Here is a 13,800-nt window from a genome sequence, read left to right on the forward strand (position 1 = left end):
GCATGAAAATCTTGGTATTGAAAGCTTGTGCATAAATCGGACATTTTGCTTCCACAGTTTCAAACGCATTTAAGCTTTCCTTGTAAGTTAACCAGGAGATTCTGGCACCTGCTAGCCACATTAACTGCCCTGGTGCCTTTCTGTCTCATTTACAGCGTATGTGAAAAAAATATTATGACTCTCTCAAGAGTACATTGATCAATTTCTAGCAGGTTTAAAGCTTATTTTCATGAAATATCAGAAGTCTCCAGAAATGGCCTTTTCAATGTATCTTTCAAGTGGTCTCTTCCTCTACTTCTTTTTTTAATTAAATATTTCCATGAATTCCAGTTTGCCATGGTAAATGCTGCTCTTTGGTGGTGTTTCGTTAGATAAAAAGAGTAGATGGCTGTTCAAGGCTCCTACCATCAAGACTTTGCCACTGAAATTAATGAGACCATGCGTGCCAAGCCTTGGAGTTAGTTGGCGCGCTCTCTCTGATTTACGAAGCATTCATCTGGAAGTGCCTTAAAACATGCCAGCTAAGCCAAGTGACCATATAGTATATAGAAAAAAGTATACCCTAAAAAGGGCAACAATTTAGCTACCCCGTTGCCTCACCTATTAGTACAGAACCAAACTGGACTTTAGCTGAACTTTTCAGTTGTATTCCCAAACGATGTTCCACATGCAGAAATAGAGGAACAGGTTTTACTTCTGTTTGAACTGAATAAAAGAGCAGAAAGCAGTGGAGTATCTACTACAAAGCCATGCTTCTAGAGCACACAGGTGGGGGGATTTCTGTTCTATTGACAGAAGAATGGAAGTATTCTCCTACAAAGTGGATGGACTAGAGTGAGTTTGGATGCCAGTACTAAAATCAAGAGTATATCCCAGTTTTGGTTTAATCCAAATGTTCTAGTGACTCAAGGGGTATGACAGATTTAATAAAAAATGAAAATAATTGAGCACTCCCTCCCTCACGAAGAAGTTCAGAGAGAACAAATCTCTTGGCTATCCTTTCCAGGTTCTCCAAACCTTAAAAATCTTCCCCACGATATGTCAGAAAATATACTCTGGTTTTATGACCTCTCTCCTCCATGCTGATTACAAAGGTGGCTACAGCCAAAAAGCAGGGCACTAACTAGATGGAATGCACCCTACAATTTCTATTCAGAAAAGCTTCCCCGGGACCATCAGTCAACTCCAAAACCCCATCAAAATGCAGTCTTTCCTCCAGGTGGCCAAGACACAGATTTACATAGGAAGGACCATACGTGAGAGAGAAAGGAATGAACTCATGGCACAAACTGGCACCGATATCATACAAACACATTCCCCCAGGTTTGTTCCCCATCTTCCTGGAGCCCTTGACTCACTCCTGGCCCCCACTACATGGCGCGAGCTGTGGAGAGTCCCTCCTCACACAGGTGGCAGCACCCTGGGGAACAGACCCTGGGCAACCTTCAGGAGAGTCCCCACTTGGATCTTCATGTGGAATTCCACACCAGACTCTTCCTAACGCAAACACCTCTGCACGCGCTCTTTCACACAGCTTCAAGATGTGGTGCCTCCTCCTGCTGCTCTGCTCCCAAGGAATTGCCCTTTCAGCAGGATTCACAACACCCTCCACTCTGAATTCAGACAAAAGCCAGTACAGGAAGACTCGCAACCCCGAGTGTTTTATGAACGTGGTAAGTTGGGTCACTTTCTCTCCCTTTCTTTCTAAAGCGTCTCGCCAAGTACCACTACCACTGCCCCATCACTAACAGTCCCTGTCAGGAGGCTAAGAAGGGCCCCTTCCACATCTCCCATTTTCCCAACCTGCCTTTTCCAAAACCACTGCAGTAGAGTCACCGCTGCAACAGCGGCCGGCTCTGAATGTGCCAGGGACAGATGGGACTCTTGCACATTGCATGAGGACAGACACGTAGCACTGCAACGGAGGCTGCCGGCTGCTACTTTTGGCTCCAAGGCCAGGCAACTCCCCAGAACCTCCCGGGGGGCACTGAGATCCAGGCTACTGAATTTTGACCCCAGCAACAGGACTCAGCCCCGGACTGTGACCAGAGCACAGACTACTCGCCCCAGTCCATACCAAACCGAACAACAGACCTCCGCTGCCTGCATTTAGGGTGAACCCCAGCAGAAATACGATGGAGGCAGGGCTGGGCCATGCCTCATGGCGCTTGTTTGCAGTCACCTTTCTCAACACAGGTTGGTATTTCGGGCTACCGCACAAAGAAGGGAAAAGTGCGATCCTGGCAAGAGAACAAAGATCCCTCCAGCACTGTGATAGGGAGCACCGGCCTAGAAGAAACCTTCATGCTCCTATCCAAACGGTCTGAGCTGCCAGGGAGAAGAATTCCTTTGCAGTGGAGGCAAAGGCTGGTTTCTAGTCTCGAGGGAAGCAAAGTCCTCCCCTTCTGTAACAACCTGTTTGCTCAGTACGGTGGCAAGGGAGCTTGAACCCCTTCTTCAGACAGCAGATTCTCGCAACACAAAGTAATCCAAGACCCCTTGCTCTGAATCACTACAGATTTCCTCACAGTACATGCAAAATGAGGTGTAGGCGGTCTCATGAGTTCCTTAGTGACAAGAGCTCCACCTTTGTTTGCCTTGCCTGCATGGCTTGCCTAATCACGCTTTGGCAAGAAACGGTTCATTATGGACCAAACCCCACATCTTCTGGCATTGTTTTATACAGATACTGCTACGTATTTAATCTGTAGGAAGGCATGATCTGTATCAGCTTTGCAAACTATCTCCCAAAAGGTTAGTCACTCCATACAGTTTGGCTTTGTCCCATAACATGGCAACAAATGCCAGACAACTGCCACCTAAGCAGGCCTGAAGACTTTTGATGCATCTTTTTACAAGACCTGTAATATTTATTCTCAGCCATGCTCCCTGTGGCCAGGGGCCTTGCACTGCCACCACAGAACAGCCCACATCCACACTGCTCAGCTTGGTTACCCTCCAAAACAGGACAACTTGGATGTTAACAAACTCTCCTTTGGCTTCCCACAGAGTGAAATTATCAGATATCATGGATACCCCAGTGAGGAATATCAAGTTCCCACAGAGGATGGATACATTCTTGGTGTTTTCAGAATTCCCGCTGGGAGGAACAGCCAAAATACAGGTGTGACACAGTTATAGGACATAAGGAAGGTCTGAGAGCCAACTCTTACATGGGTCCCCCATCTTTCCCCTTTGCACATGCAATGGCATGTTCCACACCTTTCCATCTCTGCAAGAGCGCCTAGTCAGGAACGTGGCCTGAATTCTGTATATAGGTTAAAAGACTCCTGCAAAACCAGACTCTGCACCCCAGTTTTACGCAGTACTTACTACTACAGCATAAGAAAACCCTCTTCTTTTACAGGGAAAAAGCCTGCAGTCTTGCTACACCACGGTACTTTAGGAGATTCTATTCAGTGGATTTCTAACCTGCCCAACAACAGCCTGGGCTTTATCCTCGCAGATGCTGGCTATGATGTCTGGATGGGAAACAGCCGAGGAGACACCTGGTCTTTAAAACACAAGACCCTTAAGACCTGCCAGAAAGAGTTCTGGCAGTTCAGGTATTCCATGGAGAAAGAATTGCTGAAGAAAGCAACTTCCAGGGGACTAGCAAGCTTGGGTAGTTAATACTGAGATGCAGAACTTTTCTCCTTCTGGTTATATGAAATAATCCCGTTCTGGATTATATGAAAACCCTACTGGTTTTTCATATAATCTGACTTCAAGTGGGACATGCAACATCTAAGGAGACTGGACCAACTCTTTTCCCCAGATGCAGCCACTTCTGGGCACATTGGGAAGGTCATAAGAAGGGCTTGGCTACGTGACCTGGACAGGCCCTTCTGGAATCAGCACATACAGAAGCAAAGCTGGAAGTAAACAGGTCACCTTTGTCCATACGCAGTGCTGCTTTCTTTGGGGAAAAGACTTCCAAAACTGTGAGGCATCTGTAATCTTGAAGTCTCCCACCAGATACCATTGTCCCAAGTGCAGCCAGGAGAGGAGGCTGCTCAGCTCAGTCTAGAAATCTGACCTATCACACCTGATGTTAACTGAGAGAGAAGTATTTTTTGTAACCCATCCTGGTGAGAGCAATGATTAAATTCAGTTCCCCAAGGGCTGCTGACAGGTGAGACTGGCACCTCCTCCACAGAGAGCCCAAGGCATCAGGCAGCCTGGCAGTACAGCTGCATCCCTCTACCCTCTTCCCTAATTCAAGCAAGAATGCAGACAAAGCGTGCAACCTCATCTGTCAATGGGTTCTGCTTGGTGCAACGAACAAAACTGACATTCAGTAGCTCACACTGTGATAGTCGAATTCTCTGCTAGCTTTTTTGTGTTTCTCCCCTTTAGCTTCGATGAGATAGGTAAATACGATATTCCAGCAGAGCTGTACTTCATCATGAATAAAACTGGACAGAAGCACGTGTATTATGTTGGTCACTCAGAGGCTTCAACTGCAGGTAATATTAGGACTGCCTGGGTACAAAACAGTTAACGTCACTACCTGATTGGAGTATGTCTCTCTTCTAAGTGCATTCTAAGGGTCTTTTGGCAGAACAAATCATTCAGGCCAAGACATCACCTTGTTTGTCTTTAGACACCTCTGGTTTAGGCAACCAGTTAAAGTTCTCACCAAATCCATCAGCAAAGAGATTTGGACATGTTCAGAAAACAAGACGGGATGCACCCTTTTCGGTTTTCCTTCCTTCCTTCCTTCCCTCCCCATATGCTTCCTTTATGTGTGCATTCACTCTTACACGGGTTTATGCTTAGTTACAAGTAAAAAATTCTGCTCTTAACCTACCAACCTTCAGATAATTATTGCGTTACTGCATGCCAGCATAAACATATACAGTCTTTTAGAGACTGCAAGCTGAAAAACTCATTATTTTATTACAGTTTAGGAAACTTTAGAGGGAACCTGTATTAAGAAAATCTGATTAATGCATCTTCTCCAACAAAAATGGCCTTAATGCAAAATTATCAGTTCTTAGAAAATCGACACCTGTACACGCTCTAATGAACCTCTATCTTTAGAATGAACTCTGTCTCCCAAATAAAAGTTTCAAGAAAAAAACATTTTCCTTAGGTCTGCAGCACAAACAATGAGCTGCCTACTGCCTTTTTATTTACTTGGTCTCTAGAGATCTCTGCACTAACTGGACTTGTGTCTTCTGTGTTTGCAGGCTTCGTAGCATTTTCTACTTATCCTGAGTTGGCTCAAAGGGTTAAAGTGTTCTTTGCTTTGGGACCAGTAGCCACAATCACACATGCTACCAGTCCTCTGGTAACATTTACACGTCTTCCCCAATCACTGATCAGGGTATGTCATTCCTCTTTCCAAAAGACGTAATTGTCTGCTTTGTCTCTACTGGATTCTCTCAACCTGAACTGATTTTAAGGGGGTGATGAGGTATGAAATAACTCAATGTATCAGACTGCTGACAGTGCTGGTAGGCTTCCGGCTTTCCACAGAGCTACACTGCAAGGCTTGACACGGTATCTCTTTTGCAACTTCTTTAACATAACAGGTATATTTTCACCATTATTTGTTTAAATCAAATATTTTTGAAGGAAGCTCAGAAATACCAGAATAAAAGGAGTCTAACATAGTCTACTAAATCTAGCCTTAAGCACTAGTAGAAAACCACAAATAGGATATTGCACATCTTCACTTTATTAGACATGCAGTTCAATTACGCTTGTGAAATACTTACTTGTGAAATGATAAAGGAAACTTAAAGGGAAATACCTATTTCACACCAGAACTTGCCAATTTAATAGAATCTGCTGGGAATGGTGGAAATCCTGCATGCTATACTTTACGACAAACTGCAGGAGCACATGCTCTTTCTGCCCAAGCTGTACCCATTAGGTGACTATAGAGCATCCAGCTCTACACCCTTCTCATTTGTCTGCTCCCTCTTTACTTAGTAGCAATACTCACAGTACAGTTTGTGCACCTGTCTGGAAGAAATTTTAGGGCAAAAAGGGACTTCCTATACTCTGCAGTCGTGAGTGCAGCCAACTGCTCTTTCTCACTGAGGTTCAGTGCTCTAAAACCAGATGGACAGTGACCTCCAGAACTCATGCCTAATAATAAGAAGCTCTTGGGAAGAACACACTTTAAAGGATACTGGGATGACAAGTAGTTTCAGCAATCTTGGTTAAGAGGCAAAGCTATTAGAGAAGGTGGAATGACCGTTTTCTGCATGAAAGAATCCTGCAATAAGGAAAAAAAAAAGTGTTGCACTTTTCCCCCCCTCAGTTACTACTTGGCTGCAAAGGAGCTTTTCACCAGAATGAACTGCTGAAGGGGCCTCTAACATGGATCTGCAGATGTCTGGGAAAAGTTTGTGGCAGTATCTTCTCCTACATAGCTGGGGACAGGATACAAAGTCTGAACACGGTAAGCATGCCCAAGAACAACTTAATACAAGTACAGATAAAGTAATTTTGAAGGAAAACAATTTTTCTGCCTTATGTCTACTTACAGTTGCATGGATATAGAGAAACGTGTTGGGGTTTTCAAGTAATGCCAACTAGGACCTCAACTAATGATGAGATGTGCCACCTGACACATTCAAATCACACAAGGAAGAAAGGCTGAATTCAGAATGGTCCCATCTTGCAATGATGTCCCTCAGTGTCCCCTCTTCTGAGGCTAAGCCAAAGAACAGTTGGACAGATACCAAAGCTTTTTAAAATGGACAAATGGATGGAGAAAGAGATTTTTTCTTTTGCACAATTCATATTTTCCTTCCTAAATAGGAAGGCATCCAGACCATCTGAACATAAGAGATTGTTTCCTTTTGGCCGCTACACATCACAGCATTTCCAGCCAAAACTCAAAGCTGTTCCTTCACACTTTTCTCAACAGCAAGATCTCATTCCTTTACTCTGGCTGCTACCTTTTTTCTTGCAGTCCTTCACAGCTTTATTCTGTCACAACACTGGATCCCTGCCTTTATAACACTTCTGCTTTCTCTCCAGAGTCGAATAGATGCATACGTAGGACATTCCCCTGCTGGAACATCAGTACAGAACATTATCCATTGGCATCAGGTATAATTGCACATTGACGTATAAACGGACCCTTACTCCTGTTTTTTATGCAACCGACAGCCTCCAGGGAAGTCCAGAGGTGGTGGATCTGGGAAACTGCCCATCACATCTTCTCACATGCTGCCACAGAGGGAGCACTGTTTCCCATGGCTCACCAGACCATCACCCAAGTTGCCCCTTTGGTATCAGGCACCGAGATTTCCCCAGGGCACATCAGACCCCTCTGCACGTTGGGCTCTAATGGCTTCCAGCCTTCATCTTTATTTATGAAGACATTTGCCTTGAGAGCTGCAGAAGTGAACGCAAGCACGGTCTAGGCACTTGGCAGGCAGTAGGAGGATAGTGGAAACTTGAGCGGCCAGAGGATGAGCCAGACAAAGAAGTAACGCAGGTTAAAGCTTTTCTCCCAGAGGGTTAATTGCAGCCTGGATCACCTCCCAAAGCCAGTTCACCACAAAACGCTTCTGCTGGCACGACGGCAAAGTGGGGAACTGCCTCTTCTGCTGGCATCTTACGCCACTCTCAGACCTAAGCTTGTTCTGCCTATGCTCCAAATCAGAGCAGGGCAAGAGAGCGTCGGCTCAGAAACACGTCACTGTACGTGCACAGAACTGTGGCCACTTCTGCCAACGCTTGAATATATGCATGCTCCTGCACACACCCCTGACTAAAATTCCCAGGATCCAGACCACCACCACCCAGAGCCAGAAAACAGGGACAAGCGAGCAGATCTCTAGCATATCCTCAGTTAGTTTAAGGCTTGCATAAAAAAATGCACACAGGTTTGCAGTAAGACAGATTCACCTTTTATTATTTCTTTTTCCTTTCAGACAAAGCACATTCAAGAAGGGAACAGTCTAGTGTTAAGCTAATCACACCCTGCTCCCCATAGCCAAACTCTCGTAAGAAGCACAGAGCCTCTGGAAATGCCTCCACTACTGTGAGCAGACCAGACAAAACTGACACACAAAAGTCGAGGTGTGTGACGAGGTATCGGTGTCATATGTTACACTAGACTAGTAATAGCCCTGACACACCTCGGTGCCACAAACAGGGACCCCAACTTTAGCTAACTAAGATAGTCGAGCAAAATTTTGATAACAAAACATACCAAGGGTGGCGGCTGAGGATCAGGAGAGAATGTTAGCAAGAGGAAAGGCAATGAAGCCTCTCACCCTACCATCCATCCTCAGTACCCCTGGAAGCCTGCAACCAGAGGAAGGGGTGGGAGTAACTCACAGTCCACTGCCTGAGCCTTGGCTTCAATCACAGGCAGGAAAACACCTCCTGCGCTCTGCTTCTTGGTCTCTCAACACTTACCTTTTATCTGTTCTTTTAACAGCTAACACATGCAGACCAATTTCAAGCTTATGACTACGGCTCTAAGGAAAACATGAAGAAATACAACCAGGTAAGGCAATACGGTTTCTCTGAGAACTCATCCTTGGGTTCTGGCAAAACTAAGAACAGAAAAATTCAGATTTTAGCACCTGCGAGTGCTACACAAAGAGGGAGAGAGTGGTCTGAGCTCATGTTTCACCTGAATCTAATACTCATACATGTAAAAGTCTAATCACAGACAAGGCATAGACAGTTCCTTGCAGACAGCTAACAGAAGTTCGTTTTGCCTCCCCTACTGATGCAGGGATGTGTCCAACGACATGTCAATTTACCTGCCATTCCCAAAAAGCTAAGAGCCACACCCAGGTCCTAGGACTGCATGAGTATGGAGCTCTTCACTCCCCCAAAATCCTCAAGGTCTGCCTTTCAGTTAAGGGAGGAAACTAATCTCACAGTGATGGTGACCTCTCCAATTGGCTGACAATCATTTGACTTTCAACCAGCACATTTGACTTGCAGTGTCCTGTGGTGTACCAGGGCAGGCTGCTTTTCACAGACAGAAAGGTTCCAGAGTCACTTTTATCCATGCACACCGTCTCAGAAATTTTCTAGGGTGAAATTATAAATGGCCAAAGTATTTCCTTGCCACTTAAGTCGCAAACGTAACAACTGAGACCAACAGTTGCCCTCCATGCCCCAACAAAACTTAACGATCCTCCCAGCCTGAATATACACATGAATTAACTCCACAGGCCTTGCCTGATAAACGCAGACACAGCTCTTTCCATGTCCCCACCTCCAAAGGGCACAAGCAGGTGTCAAACTGCAGGACAACTCATAGCCATGCATTACAGAAAGACACAGGAATAGGATGGATCGTTCCCTTTCGTGGTCAACAGGGAATGGGGTTAGGGCAATAAACACTAAGAGGGTGCCCTTCATCCTTACTGTTTTACTGTAGGGAGTGCAGGAGGGAAAGAGAGGGGCTTGCACAGAATCCTTTCCCTAAACACCACTTCTGATAAAACAGCAGTCACTCAGGTCTCCTCCCTTTCTTACAGCCTAACCCTCCTGCGTACAAGATAGAGAAGATAAGCACACCAATTGCTGTTTGGAGCAGTGGACGTGACAAATTTGCAGATCCAAAAGACATGGCAAAGCTACTTCCTCGGATTACTAATCTCATTTACCATGAGCATTTTCCTGCTTGGGGACATCTTGATTTCGTCTGGGGCCTTGATGCAGCTGAGAAAATGTATTGGAAAATCATTGAAATAATAACAAAACACCCTTAAAGCTTCACACAGACAATTCATTCATCCAGTAAAAACCCAAAAGTTTTAGCACTAGAATATGAGTACAGGGATTGTCATAGGGGTTTACAAACTGATTGGTTTGCAATTTTTTTTACATTGTTTTCCATGTAAAACTGCAGTCTGTCTGAGGAAGTTGAGGTACATGGGGATGACCGCTGAAAACACAAACATATTAGAAGGAATGCTTCAGGGATCACTTATTTTGGAAGATTTTAGCTTTTATAGGACTGATTTTCCTACAACTAAGATTTCATTTGCACTTCCCGTGTAGATCAATACCACACATTCCACCTGAGACAGAAGTGTTATCCCATGAAAACCCAAAAATGGGAGATACTAATTTCTCCGTTGAAGTATTACGGATCTTTGTTTAAATAAACCATCTACCCTCTTGATAGAGTGTTTTGCCTGTTTTCCTCTCCTCACATTACCAACAGCAGCAAGCCAGACCCAAAGGACCTTCAGTTCTAAGACTACCCCGGCATCTAAGCAGACAGTAGTTGGCTTTAATGGCCCAAATGCCAAGGAATCCAAAACCAGAAAACCTATGTCAGAGAGAAATCACTTGATAGTTGGACAGGTGCAGATACTCCCTTACCCTCACACTAACTAATGGTTTGTTAACCCCCTTACTACAAAGAGCACAACTGTCTTCATGCTCATAACCTGGCAACTGAGGATTGAGGAGATGCAGACACAGCAGCAGCCTGCACACAAAGGGCGACAGCATCCATCTCAAGAAATGTTCCTGGAGCTGCCAATAAAGAAGTTGTTTCAAGTTCTTGTAGCTTCTTAGTTCACCCTGTTAGTGTGTCCCACTTGCTCACCTACAAGATTATTCCAGGAGGTGAAAGATCACATCAAACGTTCATCATTACAGGCCAAGACAGGGTAGCTCAGGCACCGTGGGTGTTTCTGGGTGGGGACTTAAGCCCACATTCCTCAATCAAGACCTGTGGCAAATGAAACCCATTTGATGATAATCTGCGAGATAGACATCAATATATAAGTAAGACATGTTTGTCTCATGCAATAGAGAAAACACGGGCTAAGGAGATGACACACCTTCAATGGCTGGACTCGATGATCTTTTTCCAACCTAAACAATTCTATGATTCTATGATTCTCTAGCAGCCTGTGGTACCACTGGGAACTGAGCTCACAACTTCTGGAGAGGTTCGCAGTCCAAGACACAGAGATTGCGAAGTGGCTACTCTCACTTACACCACATTATTTAAAAACCCCAGGGTCCTGACCGCCCCAGAGAACTCAAAACAGACCCAGCCCACCTCCACAACGTAGCAGGGCAGACCTGGCATGGGCACAGCAAACATTACACCCAATAAAACACGAGCTCTAGGTCGGAAGGGAGGGGGAGCAGGACCAAGAATTCCAGCTTAGGTAAAGAGGAAGCGAGCACCTCTTTGAACTGTCTGGCAGCAAAGCCCTTCACTCTGCTCTCACTCACACTTCCGCAGCACCACCTAACATTTAGGCAAGATGCACGTGATGAACCTGACAGCGTGACGCTGCACAAAACATAGGATGGAAGAGAAGGAAAATAAAGAATTGCAACACCAAACTCCTCCTACCCTCACCAGTGGTGCCTTTTCCCTGCCGCAGCATCAGGGCCAACCATGACCTAACTCAGATTCTCCATGAACCAGAGCACATGCCTCTGCCCGACTGAAGAAAGCAAAGGGCAGACACTGGGGACTGGAAATCTGAACATGAGATATGCCAATGGCTGAGTGATGCCCACCGAAGTCAGGTGTTCAAAGGAAAATTGAATACGCAGTTTTAAAGCAAAACCTCTATAGTTAGATTAGAATCTCTTTTTCTACAATACTTCTTCTTCTACAAGCCCTTCAGAAGAGGTTTTCATTGTTCAGTATCTGAGGCTTCAGGAAAGGTGAGAAGTAGTCATAGGACAGGCAAGGGTTTTCATGGCTGAGATCACTCAGTACAAGATCACCAGACAACGGGTGCAAGAAAAGTAAAAAAACTTTCACTGTCAGGAAGAAGGATAATACCTCTACACAACTGATTTTTTTACATTTTTTTTTAATCAGCTGTGGGCCATGTGATTGAAATCAGGACCTGGTAATTTACTCAGATCCAGATGAACTGCCACATCTGAATTTGTCTACTTGTTTTCAGAGCTTCTTGCGTCTCCCTCTGCTTAGCTTTGTTGAGGTAGTGATAAACCACGAGCTATTCAGCAAGTTCTACCACACATGAAATAAAGGTTAAAGGCATGGCACTAAGACGAAGCATTCAGCCAACAGAGAGGAGGCTCAGGTAAAGCCGGTCTTGCAACTGGGAGAGCAATTTCAGATTGTAATTGCTTCCTCTTTTGAGAGCTGCAGGAGATTGCCTAAGTTACATCAACACTTTGCTGTTGTTTAGACAAAAAGGAGTCACTGCATAACGTCCAGATATTCTGAACCAATCCACAGTCTCTCTTGTGCACTAAGATTCGTCCAGAGGCATGCTACAAACTAAACAGGGAAGTCTAAATCTTGTTTGTGATGCTGAGGAATGCACTAGTATCCAATCCATACTCCTCAGGAAAGGCAACTTACACTTTCTTATTTGCACTTCTCTAGATTTCTATCCTGTACAAAGGAACCACACTTCACCCAGAAAACTATATCTCGCTCAAAATTTTTAAAGGAAGAGAACTAATGTATATGAAAATATCAACTAATAAGCATGGAAGATACGGACAGCATTTGAACATTCTCTAAACATCACTTTAATTAAGCTAGATGACACTGGTTTCTTGTACAATACTGTCTCAGAGTAGTAGATCTGGAGAGAGGCAACAAACCCCTCCAGAATAAGGTGCAGTCTACCCCGCCCATCACCTTATGAATGCACAGATTCAAGCTCCCTATAATACTGAAAGAAGATACTTGATTTCATTGAATAGCCTTTTAAAAATAAAAGGGTGGCTTGCAGCATAGAAATGTAACCTTTTAAAGGAACAGCTATGTAATGCTATCTCCAGAAAAAGAAACAGCAGTGCAATCCACTGTATTCGCAGCCAAAAAGGACCAAAATCCTCCTTTGTTCCCAAGGGCACAAATGGAAAACTTATAAAATAATGAATATGTTTAGGTAGCACTTATGCTAAAATCCAGGGGTATGCTAAATGGACCATGGTCTGGGGACAAACCCATAAAGATAAGAGCTAAAAAAAAAATCACATTCCTAAAACAATCGTGGGGTGGGGGGGAGTGTTTCCTTGGGCATTAGCTTTATTATCTATATTCAGCATAAGCCACAGAGTTGTTTGCAGCTTGCAAAGTTGTTTGTTGTTTGCACCGTGCTCAGAATCATTCTGATCTCAACACAGAACAACAAAAAATGTTGAACACATACTTTCTCTGTGAAGTCACAATAATTACGCTGGTTATTGCATTTTCTTTACTCCTACAAACAGCACTTCTGCCAATTTGTAATAGCCGAAGTACAGCATTTCCAAACGAAAAGAACTTCCAGGTCTGTATCAGCCCGTGTATGGGAGGCTGAGAAGGGAACAAACCAAACCCAGCGAATATCGTATCTTCAATAGCTTCAGTTACTGCGCAGAAAATGGTCACGTACCTCTGAATAGAGTAGCCCCATGCCTATTCTTCACTGCTGGAGTTCGTTCTTGTTCACCAGCCCAACAAGTTAACCTCACTTGAAATGCTCTTGAGCTTGTTTGATTCTGGTTAATATTTAACTCAAAAGTATCACTCTTTCTTAAGCTACATTTCCTTTAAGTGATTTCTACTTGGTAGCATGAAACAATTGTCTTCAGAAATCCAACCCAGCAAGATAAACATGAGAACAGCAGCTTACAGGAGACTGACAGGACAAGTTACAACAGAGAAGCATTTTCCTTTGTCGTTTTTGCAACAACAGCCTCCAGTTGCCTAAAAAGGAAAGTAGTAAAACAGGCTGAGGGGAGGAGGAGGGAGAGAGAGAGGAAGAAAATTTCACAAGTGACGAAAGGGAGGGGGAAAAAGAAATAAAAGCACGAAACCTAAAACTTAAAACAAGTAACTCAGAACGGTAG

At 44.3% G+C, this 13,800-nt stretch overlaps 1 protein-coding gene across 1 annotated transcript; it reads left to right on the forward strand.

Annotated features, from left to right (window-relative positions):
• The first annotated feature begins 1,541 nt into the window (after positions 1-1,541).
• Positions 1,542-9,710, forward strand: LOC142084246 (lysosomal acid lipase/cholesteryl ester hydrolase-like). The gene is made up of 9 exons (XM_075154642.1): positions 1,542-1,673; positions 3,010-3,124; positions 3,368-3,566; positions 4,360-4,469; positions 5,196-5,332; positions 6,278-6,418; positions 7,003-7,074; positions 8,417-8,485; positions 9,477-9,710. Exons 1-9 carry the CDS (start codon positions 1,542-1,544, stop codon positions 9,708-9,710), a joined length of 1,209 nt encoding a protein of 402 aa, XP_075010743.1.
• The last annotated feature ends 4,090 nt before the right edge of the window (positions 9,711-13,800 follow it).

Source organism: Calonectris borealis, chromosome 7 (genome assembly GCF_964195595.1).
Source record: "Calonectris borealis chromosome 7, bCalBor7.hap1.2, whole genome shotgun sequence".
Classification (NCBI taxonomy): domain Eukaryota; kingdom Metazoa; phylum Chordata; class Aves; order Procellariiformes; family Procellariidae; genus Calonectris; species Calonectris borealis.